Source organism: Pseudonaja textilis, chromosome 18, assembly GCF_049901715.1.
Source record: "Pseudonaja textilis isolate UNSWEBS1 chromosome 18, rPseTex1.2, whole genome shotgun sequence".
NCBI lineage: Eukaryota > Metazoa > Chordata > Lepidosauria > Squamata > Elapidae > Pseudonaja > Pseudonaja textilis.
This window is the reverse complement of record NC_142007.1, coordinates 7,196,253-7,215,785: the sequence shown is the minus strand read 5'-3', so window position 1 is coordinate 7,215,785 and position 19,533 is coordinate 7,196,253. Positions and strand designations below refer to the sequence as shown.

General features: G+C 45.8%; 1 protein-coding gene across 3 annotated transcripts in view; it reads right to left on the bottom strand.

Moving 5' to 3' along the window:
• IGSF21 (immunoglobin superfamily member 21) overlaps positions 1-19,533 on the bottom strand; it is a 151,083-nt gene that overhangs the window by 56,141 nt on the left and 75,409 nt on the right. For all 3 annotated transcript variants that reach the window (XR_015739806.1, XM_087914810.1, XM_087914809.1), the window contains exon 3: positions 7,158-7,279. Coding sequence is in view for 2 of the 3 variants with exons in the window: in XM_087914810.1 (XP_087770936.1) it covers positions 7,158-7,279 (122 nt within the window). In the remaining variant the exon portion in view is untranslated. The remainder of the gene's footprint in view (positions 1-7,157; positions 7,280-19,533) is intronic.

The window sequence follows — 19,533 nt, the reverse complement described above, 5'->3', positions numbered from 1 at the left end:
TAGCTTATCCTCGCTTTGATGACCTATACTGGGTCTATAAAGCAAAAAAAATGCTCAAATGAGACCCCAAAACAGAATAATGATTTCACCGAGCAACCGCTTTGCTTAATGACCGAGTTGCTGGCCCCAACTGGTCGCTAAACAAAGACTACTTATAATGGGTGACTTGTGGCCAGTCTTGGAAGCCACCCACTGAGTTCGTAACGCCTTTGCTTCCAAAGAAGTGAGAATCCTTGCAAACACAGGATTTTTTTTTTTTTGAAAATTAGCAGGCAGTGAATGAACAATCAAAGAATAAATACACGGGATGGAATCATGTCCATTGTTTTTTTTCTGCTCTTTGTGTGGCCAGGAAAACAAGGGCTAAAAACGCAGCACATTATATACCGTTCCTTTCAAAAAACAGAAACGCACCAGACTATATAAGAGACAGATTAACAGAACTGGAAGGGACCTTACAGGTCATCTAGTCCAACCCCCCCGAACAGAAATGAGAATAGAAAGTGATATCCAACCTTGACAAACTGTTGGGCCCTATCCAACATAATGAATTTTAGTGTTGGAGAAAAGCAAAGCTTTACATTTAGGCAGCAAAAACCAAAGGCGCAAAGCACAGATTGAGCGAGACCTGGCTCAAAAAACATAACTGGGAGACGGACCTTAGAGTCCCAGTGGACAATCACTTGTATATAAGTCATCAATGCGCAACGGCAGGCCAAAAAAGCTAATGCAATACCAGGTTGTATAAACAGAGCCATAGAATCAAGATCGTGTGAAGTATTAGTGCCCCTTTACAAAACCCCAGTAAGTAATTCCACACCTGGAGTACTGCAAACCGATGTTGGTCACTAGACGACAAAAAAGATGTTGAGATTTTAGAAAAATTCCCGAGAAGAAGGCAACCCAAGGCCTGGAGACTAAAACATGCGAAGAACACGGCTGCAGGATTTGGGTTTGGCTAGTCTAAAGAAAGAGGGACCTGGGGGCTCAGGGTGGCTAAGGTGCTGAGCTTGTCGATCAGAAAGGTTGGCAGTTCGACGGTTCGAATCCTCTAGCATTGCCGCGGAACGGAGTGAGCTCCCGTGACTGGTCCCAGCTTCTGCCAACCTAGCAGTTCGAAAGCACGTAAAAAGAAATGCAAGTAGGAAAATAGGGACCAACTTTGGTGGGAAGGGAACAATATTCCATGGGCCTTCGGGCGTTTAGTCCTGCCGGCCACATGAGCACGGAGACGTCTTCGGACAGCGCTGGCTCTTCTTTGGCTAATGTAATGGAAATAAACACAGCCCCCTAGAGCCGGAAACGACTAGCACGGATGTGTTAGTCTAAAGAAAAGAAGATTTAGGGGTGACATGATAGCGGTCTTCCAGTATTTGAGGGGCTGCCACAAAGAAGATGGGGGTCAAGCTATTCTCCAAAGCACCAGAAGGCAGGACAAGAAACCATGGTTGGAAACTAATCAGAGAGACAAGCAACCTGGAATTAAAGAGAAGCTTCGGAACAGCGAGGACAATTAACCAGTGGAACGGCTTGCCACCAGAAGAAGAGACTGGACAGTCCCTTGTCTGAGATGGGATAGATTCTCCTGCTTGAGCAGGGGGGTGGATTAGAAGACAGATTAAGAGTTGGAAGGGAGCTTGTAGGTCATCTAGTCCAACCCCCTGTGCCCAAGCGCCTTTTTTGACAGATGGCAGTCCAGTCTCTTCTTGAAAACCTCCCAGGTCCCTTCCAGGGAGGGAAAATATTCTAAAATATTTTACACTTCTCAAGAACATTTTTGATACCCCAATTGAAAGCCCAGGATATAAAAGAAGCGGTGAAATTAGTAACGAAGACAAAATTGCTTGCTGGACCAGACTAACTGCAGAGAGAAGGCAGGAAAGGGCGGGCTCAGTGGCTACTCGCAGCTTGTTCAATTTCCACTTTACTATTTCTGCCGATCAACTTCTCCCTGCTCCCCCATAAGTAGTCCTCGGCTTGCAGCAGTTCGCTTAGCGACCGTTGGAAGTTACCACAGCATTGGGGGAAAAAAAAGACTATTTACGACCGTTTCCCACACTTATGACCATTTAATCGCAAGCAACCCCAGGGCCATGCGATTAAAATTGTTATGCTTGGCAGCTGGTTCATAGTTATGATGGTTACAGAGTCCTGGGGTCATGCGAACGCTGGGTTTTTCCTCTTTATTAATATACATATACATACACACACACGTATATATCTTTTAGTATTTGTTTTTGCTGTTGAATTATGTTAATTATGTTGTCCCAAATTACCATTCAGTGTTATGATATATATATTTATATATATATATATATATATAAATATCCGCTCTGCTGTTTGAGACGATGATTTATAATTTATAAATGCTTCATTTATAAAAAGCGCTCAGGAATCCTTGGATGTTTCAAAACTTACACAGGTAGTCCTTGACTTGCGACCAGAACGAAGCCTGGAATTTATGTCACTAAATTCCACTGTGGTCGGAAGTGGAGGACTACCTTAATGCCAACCTCCCAACGGAAAGACAGAGGTGGCAAAACCTATCGCTCCAGATCCTCCCCCACAATATCCAGCTGTGATAAAGGATGTGGGTTGCACGGAATGGCCAATGAGAGAACTACGGTCCTTGTTTAGCGACTGCCTTGTTTAGTGACCGATTGAAAGGATGCCGGCGATGAAACAGCAACTGTGACACCAGGCCTCACAGTGATCCGTGACCCTGTAAGCAAAGAAAACGTTGAGGAGATCTTGTGATCTTCCAATTACCTGTTGTTCTGCTTAAGAATCAAGTCGCCAGTCCCCATTGTGAGGGCTAGGAAAGGACTCCCTGTACACGCAGGCAACGTAATTCCTTGCGTGGCGAGGACAGAAAGAGAAGGCAAAAGGCTGGACCACATGTGCCCATTGGGTAGATGAGATTCGGGAGTATGCTGAGCTCAAGCAAGTGAGCCAAGTAACACACAGAGCGAGGCTTTCCTTCTTCTTGGCTTGACCCTTCATTTCCACCCCCTTCCTCAACTTGTGGGTTCTCGCGCCATCTGCGTCCCTCCCCAAAGCCTCAGTTTGCACCACTGCTCGTCTAAACCTTCTTGAGGACTCTGGAGGCCATCTATTCCAGCCTCGCTCCCCCCCTCCCTCGGGACTTGTGGCATTTTTACGACCGCAGCTGTACAGCTTAGGGTGCTGCCTGAACCAGGGTCAACAGGACCCCCACAGAGGTGGCAAGAAGATCTGGGTGCCCCTACGGGGGAACTGCCTACTCACCAGGGGCCTCGAGCTGGTGCGGGGGACAAAGCGAGCGAGCCAAGTTGCAGACGCCGCAATGAATGAGCAGTTGATTAGGGTTCTGGCAGCAAAGGGTTTAAAAATAGGAGAGGAAAACAGCTGTAATTAATTAGCTGGATTGGCAGCAGGGATCGAGGGGGGGTGGAAGCGGTCCAAAAGCACAAGGCAGAAGGGAGAATGAAAGAATTGTTGTGGTTGGGTTTTGTAACACAAGATTCCGGAGTAGTTTGCAGTAGATCCGCACCTCGGTGTAGGTTGCCCACCCAAAACGACAGGGTTGCGGTGGGCAAATCAAAGGAATGCCTATCCCCACAGCGCTATTTCAAGAGAAAGGGTAGGTGGGCTCCCTCGTGAGTCCGGATGCAGGAAAAAACACAGAGGGAACCTGTCTAAAATTGTACGGATCATTTGCAAATGCTCCAATGGCGGCCAGCATAAAATGTGGTTTTTAAAATGTAGGTAGGTAGGAAGGTAGGTGGAAAGGAAGGAAGGGAAGGGAAGGGAAGGGAAGGGAAAAGGGCAAGATAAGAGGAAAAAGGAGGGAAGGAAGGGATATGAGAAAAGAAGGGATGAGAGAAAGGAAGGAAAGGAAAGAAGAAGAGGAAAGGAAGGGACTAAGGGAAGGAAGGAAGGGCAAGATGAGGAAGAAAGGAGGGAAGGAAGGGGTGAGAGAAAGGAAGGAAAGGAAAGAAGAAGAAAGGGGGAAGGAAGGAAGGAAGGGAGGGAGGAAGGAAGGAAGGAAGGAAGGAGGGAAGGAAGGGCAAGATGAGGAAGAAAGGAGGGAAGGAAGGGGTGAAAGGAAGGAAAGGAAAGAAGAAGAGGAAAGGGGAAAGGAAGGAAGGAAGGAAGGAAGGAGGGAGGGAGGGAAGGAAGGGCAAGATGAGGAAGAAAGGAGGGAAGGAAGAGGGAGAGAAAGGAAGGAAAGAAAAGAAGAAGAGGAAAGGGGAAAGGAAGGAAGGAAGGAAGGAGGGAAGGAAGGAAGATTTTGTCTTCCGCTTTCTATGTCTTAAGATAATCTAGAGAGGTCACAGACTCTCAACAGGCTGTGGCCAATCTGTAAATCTCTCAACCTTGCTAAACTACAATGCCCCTTATTCCTTGCCGCTGCCCATGCTGGCTTGGCTGTGAGAGATGGGTTCAAGAACGCCCAACTGCTCAGTGCTGAGAGCTTGCTGTTTTGCTGAGGTCCACGTTTTACTTTAGCTGCATTTGGAGAGGCACGCAGGGTGGATGGAACGGACTTAGTTTTGGGGTGTGTGCTTAAATTTCAAAACTGAAGGTTGGACCAGGAAATTGGGGGGAGAGGGGGGACCCTTTTTTAAACCATTGACATGGAGATGCCCTGTTATTGCCAGCAACTGGACTGAATCGAAGGAGGGTGTTTTTTTTAATTTATGGTAGGCGTGCAAAACTGAAGCTCAGGGCTCGCTTAGAAGTGAAATTAAGCCTTTGGGGACATCGCATTTAGGCCTCCAGAGACAGCTGCAAAACTAAAGGAGGACATGAACCCAAGGGCCTTCCTTCCCAACACAGCCTGTCTCCAAGGGGCTGAACCAAGAGTGGCCTTGGCTACGTTTGATTGTTTGGGGAAGACAGAAAAATAGCTACTGCGCTTTGGAAAACAGGGAGAACCTAACTTTCCACTTCTCCCTGTCCTGCAAAGTGGCCGAGGAAACCATCAAGGCAAAGATTTATTCTTTTCATTAAAAGCTTCTTCAATTTCTCTCCAGTCCCCCGTCCCCCCAATTATTATTATTTTTGCAAACCCCATTGTGGGAATATATTTTATGTGCATAATTATGCGCAGAGCCCAGAAGGGAAGCGATGGGAAGCGGTTGGAAGAAAAGCTAGAACTTGGAGGAGGGGACCTGAGGATGGGCGGATGGGGGGGTAGCAAAAATCAATGCTTCCTTCAGAGCCCCCTCCTCCCCAAATTCTCATTGTCCCCATTGGTCTTTAATGGGGGGTGCTGGAGAACTGAGCACCAAGATAAACATAGAAGTTTCTCTTTCCCATCACTGGATCTTCTGCCCAAAATGGAGACTTTTGCTGGACAGATTTTCCTCCCTTCCATTTAGCGGCTATTCAAAGTTACGACGGTGCTGGGGAAAGCAACTTATGACCGATCCCTTGCACTTAGGACATCTCTGCGGCCGCGTGGTCGTCAAAATCGGCATCTGATGGGCATTTATTTACGGTTAGAGTGCAGTACTGCAGGCTTTTTTTGCTGCGGCCAGTTGCCTGCAATTTGGCAGTTGGCTCAAGGTTGACTCGGACTTCCATCCTTCCGAGGTGGATAAAATGAGAACCCAGATTGTTAGGGGCAAGAGGCTGACTCTGTAAACCGCTTAGAAGAGGCTGTCAAGCGGTGTATAAGTCTAAGGGCTATTGCTACAAGAGCCATGGTGGCACAGTTATTAGAATGCAGTATTGCAGGTTCACTCTGCCTACACCCAGGAGTTTGACTCTCACTGGCTCAAGATTGATTCAGCCTTCCCTCCTTTTGAGGGGGGGTAAAACGAGGTCCCAGATTGTTGGGGGTCAAAAGTCGGACTCTGTCAACCGCATGGAGAGGGCTGTGAAGCACTATAAAGCGGTATATAAGTCTAAGGGCTATTGCTATTTATGATGGTTGGGGTGAGCTGGGAATTGAGCGAGCTCCAATTGCAACCTCAAACAAGCTGGGACGGTAATGAGGGACGCCTGGCTCACTCAACGACAGACATGCTTTGCTTAACGACTGCAGCAGAAAGGTCATAAAATTGGGCGCGACCGACACGCGACCACCGAATCAGTGGTTAACCCTGGAGAATCCCACTCCTGGGTGCGACTCCCTTAAACAACTGTGTATCAATGTCATAAAATGAACGAAGGATAAGGGATAAGGCCTCCTGCCTAAGCAGGGGGCTGGACTAGAAGACCTCCAGGGTCCCTTCCAGCTCTGTTCAGATTGATGGATTGAGCTGAGAGAGCCCACAGGTTTCCCCTGGAAAGGAGAGGCCCATTCAGAAGACCCGCTCCTGCTGCCTCGCACTCGCTACTGGATCCCCCTCCCCGCCAGCCCGCTCTCCAGCAAGCTGTCGCCTTGGCAGCTGCAGCGCTGGGACCTTCCTCTTGTTCAAAATGCATTAATTTGTAAATATCTTCATTTATATGTAAATGTGGGCTCCTTATCCCCCACGTGTCTTTCTCTCTCTCTCGCTGTCTCTCTGTTTCGGTCTCTGTCTCCAACCCAGCGGCGGGCGTGATGAGCTGGAGTCCTAACCCCTGGTTCCTCACGCCGTGCATTCGTCCTTATTTCCTGTGTTTCTTTCCCCTTCCGAACGACAGAGACCTTCCCGTCCCTTCGGCTCAGGACGTGGCCAGTTGCAACAACAGCCAACTCTATCCCACGGGGAGCGTCGTCGTCAGCAACCACAATCACAACTGCCCCGAGAAAGGGATGCCCCAAAGCTCAAGGTGGAATAGAAGGTACTCCCTGACTTATGGCCATAATAGTCACGCCCCCCCAACCCCTACCCCCCACCCCCCTCGGAGCCCGAATCTGCAGAGGAAGATAAGCTATAACTGGAACCAATGTAGATGAGGGGTCGGCTTCGTTTGCTTGGGAGGAAAATGGGGAGGAGCAGGCCGAGGCAGGAACATGAGAGACAGAGCTCAGGCGATGAGCAAAGACCACCCCCTCCTGATCCGAGAGCACGGAGAGTGGAGAGAAGGCGAGAACAGTGCAGATTGAGTTGACTACTTGGGAGGAGAACGTCCCGCTCCCTCTTTACAAGGCAAACCTGGGGACTGAAACTTAAGGAGACGCTGCATTTGTCGGGAACCTATACTGAATTCCTAGCCCGTTGAAAGAATGCAAAGAGTACCTCACTGTAGACTGGTAGACCAGGTCTTCCCTCTTACGATAGTTCTCCATGTGCGACTGGTTGGTGGAGAACATGGCATCGAAGGTGAAGATTTTCTGTTTGATGGTGCCACCGTCTGTTACCTGCCAAGGGGAGAGATCAGAGCGGAGAAAAATTAAATTTTGGGAGCACTTCAGAAAATGTGAAAGGGTAGAAGAAAGTTCATGAGATGTTCACCGCCTCCCATGGTTGATGATTGAACATCTCTTGCTTGTTTACACATTGACACCACCTCTCATTAGACACTGAGCACAACGGGCTGTTGAAGGTGTAGAAGTTGTGGCCCGCCAGTGGAGCTGGCGGCAGACTCGAACAGTGAGGAGGTTGGGGAGGCCAGTCCTGGAGTCTGGGGAAGGCTCGGACGAGGGCTCTGCACCGGAGGCAGAGATGGGGCCAGGGCCGTCTGACAGTTATCGGCTGCCTTCGGAGTCGGAGATCAGTGGGGAAGAAGAGCAGCTGGAGCCTGTTCCCAGTGTGCGCATGTGCAGAGCTGCCAGAAGAAGGGAACAGCTAAGGAATAAGGTCGACTCGGGAGTAAAAGCTCAGGTGGACAGTGAATCCCCCCCCCCATAGGGAATAAAGAGCGAAAGGGGAGTGGTGTTTGCAGGAGACAATTAGTTCATTTAAATAGGGTGAAGACCCTTGTTCCTTAACTGTTCCCTTCTCCTGGCAGCTCTGCGCATGTGCACACTGGGAACAGGCTCCGGCTGTTCTTCTTCCCCACTGATCTCCGACTCCAATGGCTCCTTGCCAAGTATTGTCTGCTACAGAGTGGCGTTTTAGAAGATGTCATCCTGGCAGCTCTCCAAGCCTGATAAAGGTCTGTAGTTGTGAAATCTCATGAAAGACTGTTGGCCGGGACTTTGCTGGAGAGGAATTCACTTTAACCTAAATAAAAGGGGTTTTATCGGGACGAGGCTTCATGATCTTGGGAAGCCTAGGTCAGTAGAATAGATTGCAATGTCCACAATCTCCATCACCCCAACCAGTATCTTTGCTGGTTTAATTGGGGAAGAAAAGACTAGATTGTATGGATTCCCTTTCCGGCATAACACTCATCCCGTTGTAAAAAGAACAAGTTCCACACCCAGAAGACTTTTAACTAAACACCGGGGTTCACACATCATACCGGTACCTAACCAGATCCTTACTTGAATCTGATTGTCACAACTTCCAGAAACAATAAATGAACGAGCCATCTTTATTTTAATGAAGATCACCGGCTGAAATCACATATTCATATCTGCTTCCCTCATGCAATAATACGGTGCTCAAACAAGTAGATTTCGCCACAAGACAATTATGCAGCTTCCTTCACAATTATAGTCTGATTTGCCCAGACTCCCACGTGTAAACACTTAATTCTACTACCACTTTCCCCTGAAATAATTTTGAAATGTTTTTTTTTTTCATCTCTTGCCCCGTCACATTTCTCTTAACTTGTTCTTGCATCTGTTTCTTTGCAGCTAAGTAATGTTTAAAAATAAACTCGTATGAAATGTGAATGGGAGGGGGAAAAGAGGAAAGATAGATAGATAGATAGATAGATAGATAGATAGACAGACAGACAGATAGATCGGTAGGTAGAGATAGATAAATAGATAAGATAGATAGATAGATAGATAGATAGATAGATCGGTAGGTAGGGAGGAAGAGATAGATAATTACATGTGTAAGAGATGATAATGTGAGAACTAGAGATAGATGAAAGATAGACAGACAGACAGACAGACAATGTTTGAGAAAAGTGATGATAGATGGATGGACAGACAGGATAAGATAGAGACAGACAGACACAGACAGACAATGGATGATGGATGGTAGATGGATATGTGTGTGACAGAGATGATACAGACAGACGATAAATTAAATAGATATGTGTGTGAGATGATAGATAGATGTGTGACAGAGATGAAATAGCTGATAGCTGATAGACAAACAGACGGACAGACATGTGTGTGAGAGAGATATATACAGACAGATGTCAGAGGGAGATGACAAGACAGATGGACAAGTTGAGGATGGATAGATGGCTGGACGGATGAAAGAAAACAGGGTTAACTTCTCCAATAAAAGTAAAGAAAGACAGGTAAGAGCATCCTTGGACAACAGGGAACTACCACATCGGTCTCCGGTAAAGAGCTGGCCCAGACCCAACATGGCTGCCATTTTGTAAGACCTCAAAACACGTCCTTCAGGACTCATACGGAGCGTCCTGCTTGCTTGCTGGCCCAGCAGGGGAGGCGAGAAAAAAGGACGGAGAGAAAGACAGAAATTCTTCAGACCAACAGAATCAAGAGCTCTACCCTTTCTCTTCCACCTCAGCTATTCTCAAGCTACACCTCGTTGTTTCCCAGATAATAGGTGACAAGGTGCGAACCTGCTAATGAAGTAACATACCTGCCAGCTCTGTCAAAATGTCTCTTCCAAGGGAAATGTGAAAACGCAGAGGGTGCTAATAAGCTCCCCGAAAGTAAATGTCTAGGGAATAAATAAATAAATAGGTGGGGAGATGGTGGAGTCACGGGCAATGCCTTGTCCTGCACCAGTTCCTTTGATGCTGAGGTGTCAGGGAGACGAAGAGCTAAGTCACCGCATTCACAAATCAAGTGTAGTTTCTTAAACCCGGTTATCTCACTAAAATCTCAATTTGCTGCTACATGCTGAGCCAAAAAGCTTTGCAATTTTTAAAGGATAATAAGAGATCTTTGTTGCTTGCTGAGTTGGGTTGTTTTCTTCGCCAAAGTTTTGTTACCCAAACTAGGTGATATCATCGGCGCTACCCACTAGCACTGATCATGTTACCTAGTTGGGTAATAAAACGTCTGCAAGAAAACCACCAAGCTCAGAGAGCAACAGGAACCTCTCATTTCAACTCTGAGCTACAAATATTCTCCTTTATTGTTAAAGAGGATAGCTGAGTTTCTTCTGGTATGCATTTGTTTTGCATAAGCTTAATAGGGGTTTATTGATTAAGCATTGATCCACTGATATAGGATGTACCGACGCATGGTTTCTCTGATGGTGGTTTGACATTAGACTGATCCCGCAAGCTGCTTTGGGCACTCGGGAAAATAAACGGAGGGAAATGCCAGTCGTCCTCGATTAGTGGCCAGAACTGGGACCTGCAACCTGGTTGTTAAGCGAAGCAGTCACTAAAGGAAACCTCCGCTGTAATTATGATCGTACAGACCTGCAAAAGTCATCAACGCAAGGACAGCCGTAAACCTTCCTCGCCTGTGTTTGTTAACTGCAAAAGGTCCCTAAACGAGGCAGTTGCTAAACGAGGATTGCCCGTAGTAAATTCTCCCCCATTGGGTGAAAAAAAAACCCAAACAAACCACAAAGTCGCTGAGTTCCTCTTCCTTTTTCTTCTTTTTCTCCCAAAATGAAACCCTTCGCATCTGTTTTGACAAAAAAAAAAAGGAACCCCGGAAAAATAACCTCTCTGGTCCATCCTTTTGTGATAACTAGTCGGGATGACTTCTGACCTCACTTTATGATTTATTTTCCGGGGTGAGAGCCGAGCAAACTTGAAACCGGGGGAAAAGATGAAAGCCCAGCGGCCCTTCAGAAGCACTTCTGCAGAAAAACCTCCTCCGCACAGCTCTGGTTTTTTTTTTTAAAATGCACCCCGCGTTGTCCTAGATGAAATTTCATTCTGGGTTTTTCTTTTCTTTTTTTCTTTCCTGCTCCTCATTTTATTGCATGGGAACAGGGCTGTGGGAGAAAGCGCGGGGCGGGGCAGCTGTCAGTAAAACCGTCTCTGCAAATTTATTTGCCTAAGCCAAGGTTTTTATTACAAAGAGAATACGCACTCTCTGGGGCACACAAACACACAAACAAACAAAAGACACACAGAGACAGGGAATTATCTGGATTGTAAATCACACACCCTTTGGAGAGGAACACACAGTGGAAGTTTTCAAGGACACAACCAGTCGTTCAGGGACCCCAGGGCTGTTTTTGTGAATAATAATAATAATAATAATAATAATAATAATAATAATAATAATAATAACAACAACAACAACAACAATAATAATAATAATAATAATAATAATAATAATAATAATAATAATAATAATGTTATTGTTATTATTTCATTAGCCTGGGCAGAGAAAATACCTAAATCCCTTCTTCCGTATGTGGTTCCCCCCGTACTAGAAATTACACAGAGGATGGCAAGATTTGATATTAGGGTCTATAATCCTAGTAGTACTGTTATTTAATACTCGGTTTCCCTCCAAGTTTTATTTAATTCATGTATATATATTTAATTCACTAAATATTCTGCTCTTACAAAACGGGAATCCTCTTATTGACACATTCATCCGCCTGTCTATTTTTGCACATGCCATTAAGCTGGACCTAAGAAGTGTTAGAAATAACAGGATCATAGAGATGGAAGGGACCTTGGAGGTCTTCTAGTCCAACCCCTTCTAAACCCATTTTGGAGAAATGGCCGTCCAATCTCTTCTTAGAAGCCTCCAGTGTTGGAGAACCCACAACTTCTGGAGACAAGTTATTCCACGGATTCATTGTCCTAAGCATCAGGAAGTTTCTCCTTAATTCTAGGTTGTTTTTCTCCTTGATTATTTTCCATCCATTGTTTCTTGTCTTGCTTTCTGGTGTTTGGAAAATAGGTGGATCCCCTCTTCCTTGTAGCAGCCCCTCAAATATAAGAAGACTATTATTATGTCACCCTTAGTCCTTCTCTTCGTTTAGGCTAGACATACCCAGTCTAATGTGGGATTTTCTTTCAAAGCCAACAAAGTTGGCTTGCCAACTGATTGGATTGCCTCTGATTTCCTCCTGGAAATCAAAGTAGACTGCCAAGAGCCACCAGAAACACACCTTATCCTTTATTCCTTGACTTTGAAGTAGAAATTGCTACCTAATCATGGATGGTCCCATTGTGGACTTCTCCCAGAGACCGGGCAGATGAAGGTAAAGGAGACCTGTCTATTTCAATCATCATCTGCTGGTAGGCAAACACAAGAAACATTCAATAGACCTCAAATTGATATTCTTATCAACTGAGAGATCTGCCTTGACACCCCAAAGACCCTAAATTAAAGAAGGTTCCCATGGAGGAATCCATAACTTTTAAAAGGTTGGCTGATGAGTGTGGAATCCACTTCAGGTTGCTGGTTCCCATTGAGCATCAACTACAAGGATATTTAAGCAAAGAAAAATGTGGGAAATAAACTTGAGAGAAGGTGTTATCTAATGTTTAGAAACAGACTGGGTGATGGTGCTGCATATATATAATATGGAGGTGGATGCATAGCTAGATGGATATAGAAAGACGGAAGCAGTGTGGCGTAGTGGATAAAATACTGGAATACAACTGAGGAGATCCAGTTTCTAGAATGTTCTTTGGGCCAGTTGTTACTTTCTCTCAGATCTAGCTTGAGAAGTTGAAGAACATCTATCTACGGACCTGCACTTGGGCTAACATGGCAAAAGAAGGACCATAATAATCAATGAAGATGTTAGGTGGATCAATACAATCGAATGATAATGATAACAATGATAACAACAACAAGAAAAGAAGGGGTGGAACTGAATGCAACTCAAAACCTGGACCTAGCTCTGGAAGACACCAGATGTTAGCTAAGGCTCTTCTGGAGTATATAATTTAAGATGCATCAAGTGTTTGACTTGGTTGAGGTAAATGGAAATGGATTCCACCTCCAACTTCGCTTCTCCTGACAACTCAAGCAATGTAGGTCGACCTGCAACAAGATATGGACTTCTGGGTTTTATCCCCCTTCTTGCTTTTCGCTGCTTCCAAGTCACAGTCGGAGAAGCAAATCACAACAAGGCCTCTAGAAGCATATTAGCACAGCTGGAGGACAGGGAGGGCGATTTCCATCCAGCTGGCACAAACAAAACAGATCAAAACTCCCTGCTCCCGCAGCTTCCCAGGGGTTTCTCCCCACCCACCCCCTCAATGTTTTCCAAAACCACTTACAGACCGAAGACAGGTATAATAAACTTGATGCCCCACTTACAGTCCAATCCTTCCACCGCCACGAACAGGTGTAATAACAGCTAGTAAATGAAAGAAACAACTCTGTCTGGTTTGCTTCCCACAGTTTCATCTGCTCAAAAAACCCTCCTGATGAAGTTTGACGAGATGGATGAAAGTCATCTAGAAACGGGACAGATTATAGGTGGTTGATTTATTTATTGGAGTTCCACGCTCCCAAATCGATGAAACCCCCTTGACAGTTTGCATCAATCAATCATTAGGACATCCACGGCAAAAAAACCACAAGAGATACGACTTCCACATTACAGAGCGCAGATAATAAAATGCACGCAGCAGGCATGTTAACAATAAAAAATTCCGTTTCTGGGCTCCGACCTCGGTGGGATGAAGCCAGCGTGAGCCAAAGAAGAGGTCAAACTGATTGATAAAGTTGTCAAGCCCTCTTTAGCTTAACCGCAGAATGCAAAATTCATAAACGTTTATGGATTCTCTGGTTCACAGAAAATTAATAATGTTTTGCAGTGCTTCGAGCGAAGATGTATCTGAAGGGCAGAAAAGCCGGGGGATGATCTATCCAAATTCCCCAAAGAACCTTTCTAGTGGCCACGAAAAACAGGAATGAAGAGAAATAATGGCCCTAACCCGACTCTCCATTCCCCCCCACCCACTGAAAGGTCTATATCCTGAGTGTATGGTGTACAATTTTTCCTTTCTAGCTTTCCCTCAACCACATTAAAAAGACAAGGAAGATAGCAAAGCAGAGGACCCAGATTGTTGTGGGCAAGAGGCTGACTCTGTAACCTGCTCAGAGAGTAAACTGCTTCCTTCCTTCCTTCCTTCCTTCCTTCCTTCCTTCCTTCCTTCCTTCCTGCCTTCCTTCCTTCCTTCCTTCCTTCCTTATTTCTTCCTCTGCCCTCCCTCCTTCTCTTTCTCCCTCTTGTTCCTCCCTTCCTCTGCCCTACTTTCCTTCCCTCCCTCCCTCCTTTCCTTTTCCTTCCCTTCCTCCTATGGTGGCACAATAGTTAGAATACTTCATTGAAGGCTGACTCTGCCCACAGCCAGGAGTTCAATCCTGATCGGTTTAAGTCTTCCATCCTTCTGAGGTGGGTTAAATGAGGACCCAGATTGTTGGGGGCAAAAGGCTGACTCTATAAACTGCTTAGAGAGGGCTGGAAGCACTGTGAAGTCTAAGTGCTGTTGCTATTTTCCTTCCTTCCTTCCTTCCTTCCTTCCTTCCTTCCTTCCTTCCTTCCTTCCTTCCTTCCTTCCTTCCTTCCTTCCTTCCTTCCTTGTGGTTAGAATGCAGTTATTGCAGGCTAACTCTGCTCACAGCCAGCAGTTCAATCCTGACTGGCTCAAGGTTGACTCAGCCTTCCGTCCTTCCGAGGTGGGTAAAATGAGGACCCCAATTGTTGGGGGCAAGAGGCTGACTCTGTAAACCACTTAGAGAGGGCTGTAAAAGACTATAAAGCGGTATATAAGTCTCAGTGGTAATATTCTTGCTATATAAGAATCATGGTGGCACAGCGGTTAGAATGCAGTATTGCAGGCTAACTCTGCCCACTGCTGACAGTTCAATTCTCACCAGGCTCAAGATCGACTCAGCCTTCCGTCCTTCTGAGGTGGGTAAAACAAGGACCGAGATTGTTGGGGAAAAGAGGCTGACTCTGTCAAGCGCTAAGAGAGGGCTGAGAAGCACCGTGAAGTGGTATATAAGTCTAAGGGCTATTGCTATCAACCAGCCCAAATGAGAAGAAGACTCCAGCACCAGGAATCAGCACTCAGATCAGTATAGATTAACTCCAAGGTTAACTTCAGACCAACCATCACGCAAGCAACCGTCACTAATCAAGAAACTGCAAAAGAGTCATCAGTAAACAGCCCAACCAAAGCATCTCTTGAGACTTTCCACCGCCAGCCAGACAGGCAAGTCAGCAGAATATCAACCGACAGCAAACAGCACGCCTTCCTAGCACTGATGCTGTTACCTAGCTGGGCGACAAAACCTCTGCGAGAAAACAAGCTGTCAGAATTCCAGTAATCACCCGAATTAAATCATGATTCTCAAGCCAAACTTCGAAAAACTTCAAAGGATTTATTAGAGGCCACATACGGGCACTGCCCTGTGTGATGCCAACTCTGGTACATGTCATTTACAGTCCCCTAAGACCCTGTTTTCCCCACTCTCCTCCCGGGTGTGTCACAAACCAGATCCTCCAATTGAGCACCTTCATGGGCTGGGTGTCACCAATCACCTTCTCCAATTAAATATATTTGCGGGCAAAAGCTCTGGTAGTTTAATTACAATCTTTGAAAGAGAAGAGTTGGAACGTACTTTTGTTTCCAAACGGCTGCACTGCTATTCCAGATTTCTTCCCCTCCCCCGGCCATAAAAAAAGACACAGGAATGTTTTATGAGTCGACACAAGCAAGCTCTAAGAGTACCAAGGACCCCGCAGTCCTCCTCCTCCCCTCCACAAACCCCTCTCTCTTCTAGCACTGATGGTGCTACCTAGTTAGGTAATGAAACGTCTTCAAGAATATAAGCAAGCTCAGACAGCACCAAGGACTTCCTCAAACGTCCTTTTCCTCAACTATCTCCAAGGGCACCCAAGTAAATGTCCGGCACCTTCTTGTGGGTGTTTCATCATCTCTTTCCAAACACAAGCAATATTCATTCGCTTGACAAGCAAGCCAGCTTCCCTGGATGAATTGGAGAGCGCATTCCCTTACACATCGGAGCGATCACGCTTTCGGCTGTTGCCATGGAAAAGGCAGGCTGAAAGAAGAGGAGGATAACAGCCAAAGCTCCCTTCTTCTTCTTCTTCTTCTTCTTCTTCTTCTTCTTCTTCTTCTTCTTCTTCTTCTTCTTCTTCTTCTTCTTCTTCTTCTTCTTCTTCTTCTTCTTCTTCTTCTTCTTCTTCTTCTTCTTCTTCTTCTTCTTCTTCTTCTTCTTCTTCTTCTTCTTCTTCTTCTTCTTCTTCTTCTATTACTACCTCCCTGCTGGCACTGGCAAATAAGATTGACGCTGGGCCCAAGAATAAACACAACATTCAATTGGCCTGACCAGGAGCCAGCTGTTCTCGTTCTGTAGTAGTAGAAATAATTAAGAATACGCTCAGCTCCTTCCCATCTGCGAGAGACGGTTGTGCTGTGCATCAGAAGGCCTACACCGCGCCACGCTGCCATTGCACCGAATCACATCTCCATCTATAAATATCTTTCTACTTATTGATCTACAGTCTGACAGCAAAGAAACAAAGCCCGCACGTAACCAGAGGAGACAGTCTTAAATTTAGGAGAAAGATTGCCAAGGTAGAAACAGCCTCTCCACGAGGGAAAGGGTGGAAGGTTTTCGGAGGCTGGTAAAATGATGGATGGCATTCCTCGCTGGTCTTTACACTCACGGCAAGGACTTTCATAAGGGATCTCCTAGAGTCCTTTTGTAATCTCCACCAACTTCCTGGGGAAAGAAACATATAACTGCTTTATAAAACCTTAATAATGCCAGACCTGGAATATCTGCATCCAGTTTTGGTCATCACATTACAAAAAGAAAACGATGTTAAGACTCTGGAAAGAGTGCAGAGAAGATAAACGAAGATGACTAGGGGACCGGAGGCTAAACTATATATAAAGGACAGTTGCTGGAAATGGGTATGTCTAGTCTAGTGAAGAGATGGACCAGGAGTGATATGATAGCGGCGCTCCAATATCTCAGGGGCTGCCCCTCAAAAAGAGGGAGTCAAGCTATTCTCCAAAGCACCTGAGAAGGCAGGACAAGGAGCAATGGATGGAAACTAACCAAGGAGAGAACCAACTTAGAACTAATGTCATCACAGAGCCATTAATTGATGGAACGCCTGCGGACGTTTTTGGGTGCTTCATCACTGGACGTTTTTAAGAAGAGTCTGGACAGTCACTTGTCCAAAGTGGTATAGGGTCTCCTGTTTGAGCAGGGGGCTGGACTAGAAGACCTCCAAACTCCCTTCCAGCTCTGTTCTGACTTGATTGTACCTCCAACCCAAGTGGACCACCGCGATTCAATCTCAGCAGGACCTATCCCTTTCTCCTTCTCCGTAGCTTCCGGACATCCCTGGAAGTCTCCAAGCAGGGTTTTAAATGTCTCATTTTCTTAATGGGCGATAGCAGCCTGGTGCCCTGCAGGGATTCCAGCTTGTCAGACTCGATCAGGACATCTCCAAGAGTGAGGCAGCATGTGTAATTCATCAACCCTGCGCATTTCGCCTGATGTTTTCCGCTCCTCGGAGCAAAGCTGTTTCCTTCGCAGGCGGTGAAGAGAGGTTGACAAGAAAGAACATCCTTGCCGTCAGGGACGGCGGCTAATTAGCTGACGAGATCTCTGGCACCCTGTTTTACATAAATATCCCAACCCAGACATAGTCCTGGTCTCTCCTTCCCCACTTCCAGGTGTGACTCCTACCAGGGGCCCACCGTCAAAGGCGGATTCCGTACGGTTAGAAGGATGACTTGGCTTGTTCGACGGACGAGAAGGACGCTAAGGCTCACCCCAAGCAGCAAAAGACACGATTCAGGTTGCCAGACCTGGAGAACCTGATCCAAGAAAGGCCAAAATTAATTCAGGTGTGCTAGAGGAGCCCTGGGGAAGGGTTTTAGAGACAGAGACTGATAAAATAATAATAATAATAATAATAATAATAATAATAATAATAATAATAATAATAGGCAGTTATCCAACTGGATCATCCATGGGAGCAGAATGCTAGACAGGACAGAAGGAGGAGAGAATTGTTACTGGGCTCGAAGGGACCTAGGAGGTCTTCTATTCCAACCCCATGCTCAAGATTGGTAAAAAGGGCAGAAGAAGGGAGAGCTAAATCTTTTTTTTTTTTTTTTAACAGACTTTATTCAGTTTTTCACATTAAAAACAAAAATCTTAATCCCTTATTTGGCTTTTTGTAGATCTTAGCATCGGATAGAAAATTGCCCCCCCACAATGTCAAAGTTTGCCTTCATCTTGGAAAAACCATCTAGATCTAACAGAATAACAGAGATGGATGGGATCTTTGAGATCATCTAGTCCAACCCCCTGCTCAAGCAGGAAACCCTACACCATTCTGGACAAGTGACTGCGTAGTGTAGAGTAGAGTAGAGTAGGGTAGGTAGGGTAGGGCAGGGCAGGATAGCATAGCATAGCATAGCATAGCATAGCATAGCATAGCATAGCATAGCATAGCATAGCATAGCATAGCATAGCATAGCATAGCATAGCAGAGTTGGAAGGTACCTGGGAGGTCTTCTAGTCCAACCCTCTGCTTAGGCAGGAAACCCTACACTACTTTAGACAAATGGTTATCCAATCTCTTCTTAAATACTTCCAGTGTTGGAGTATTTGCAACTTCTGGAGTCAAGTTGTTCCACTGATTAATTGTTCCGACTGTCAGGAAATTCCTCCTTAGTTCTAAGTTGCTTCTCTCCTTGATTAGTTTCCACCCGTTGCTTCTTCTCCTGCCTTGTGGCGCTTTGGATCTGGATTCGACCGGCATTGTGTGATATGGGCTTCAATACCCATGGCTGGCTGAAGAATTCTGGGAACTGAAGTCCACACATCTTCAAGTTATAAATAAATAGCTGAGATCTTAACAATACCACTGCTTCATTTTATCATGAACAAAAAGGCAAGCTTCAATCGATCAAAATAGAGCTGGAAGGAACCTTGGAGGTCATCCATTCCAACCCCCTGCTCAAGCAGGAAGCCCTAGTCCAAGGGTCTTCAAACATGGCAAGTTTTAAGACTTGTGGACTTCAACTCCCAGAATTCCTGAGCTAACTTGACTGGAGGAGGAGGAATTCTGGGAGTTGAAATCCACCCGTCTCAAAGCTGTTAAATTTGAAGACCCTCTGAGATAGAGCATTTCAGATAAGTGGCTGTCCAGTCTCTTCTTGAAAACCTCCATTGTTGGAGCACCCACCACTTCTGGTAGCCAGCTGTTCCACTGGTTAACTGTCCTCCCTGTTAGGAAGTTTTCTTCTTAATTCCAGGTTGCTTCTCTTCTCGGTTAGTTTCCCTCCGTTGTTTCTTGTCCTGCCCTCTGGGGCTTTGGAGAATAAGTTGAAAACGAGGGTCGCCTGGTCTGCGGGGGGAATCCGTAAGTCGCATCCCCTAGAATTCTTTATTTCATTCTCTCCCATTCAGACTCCAACCGTGGAAGATCTGTCATTCTTGGTTTGTATAAAGCAAGACTCTGCAGGGAATCCGAAATGCCAAGTTTAATTTGGAAATTGTGTGGGAGGGGACTGAACAGCTGCACAAGACAGCGAGTTTTATCCCAAGGTGGCCAATGCAGGATTATT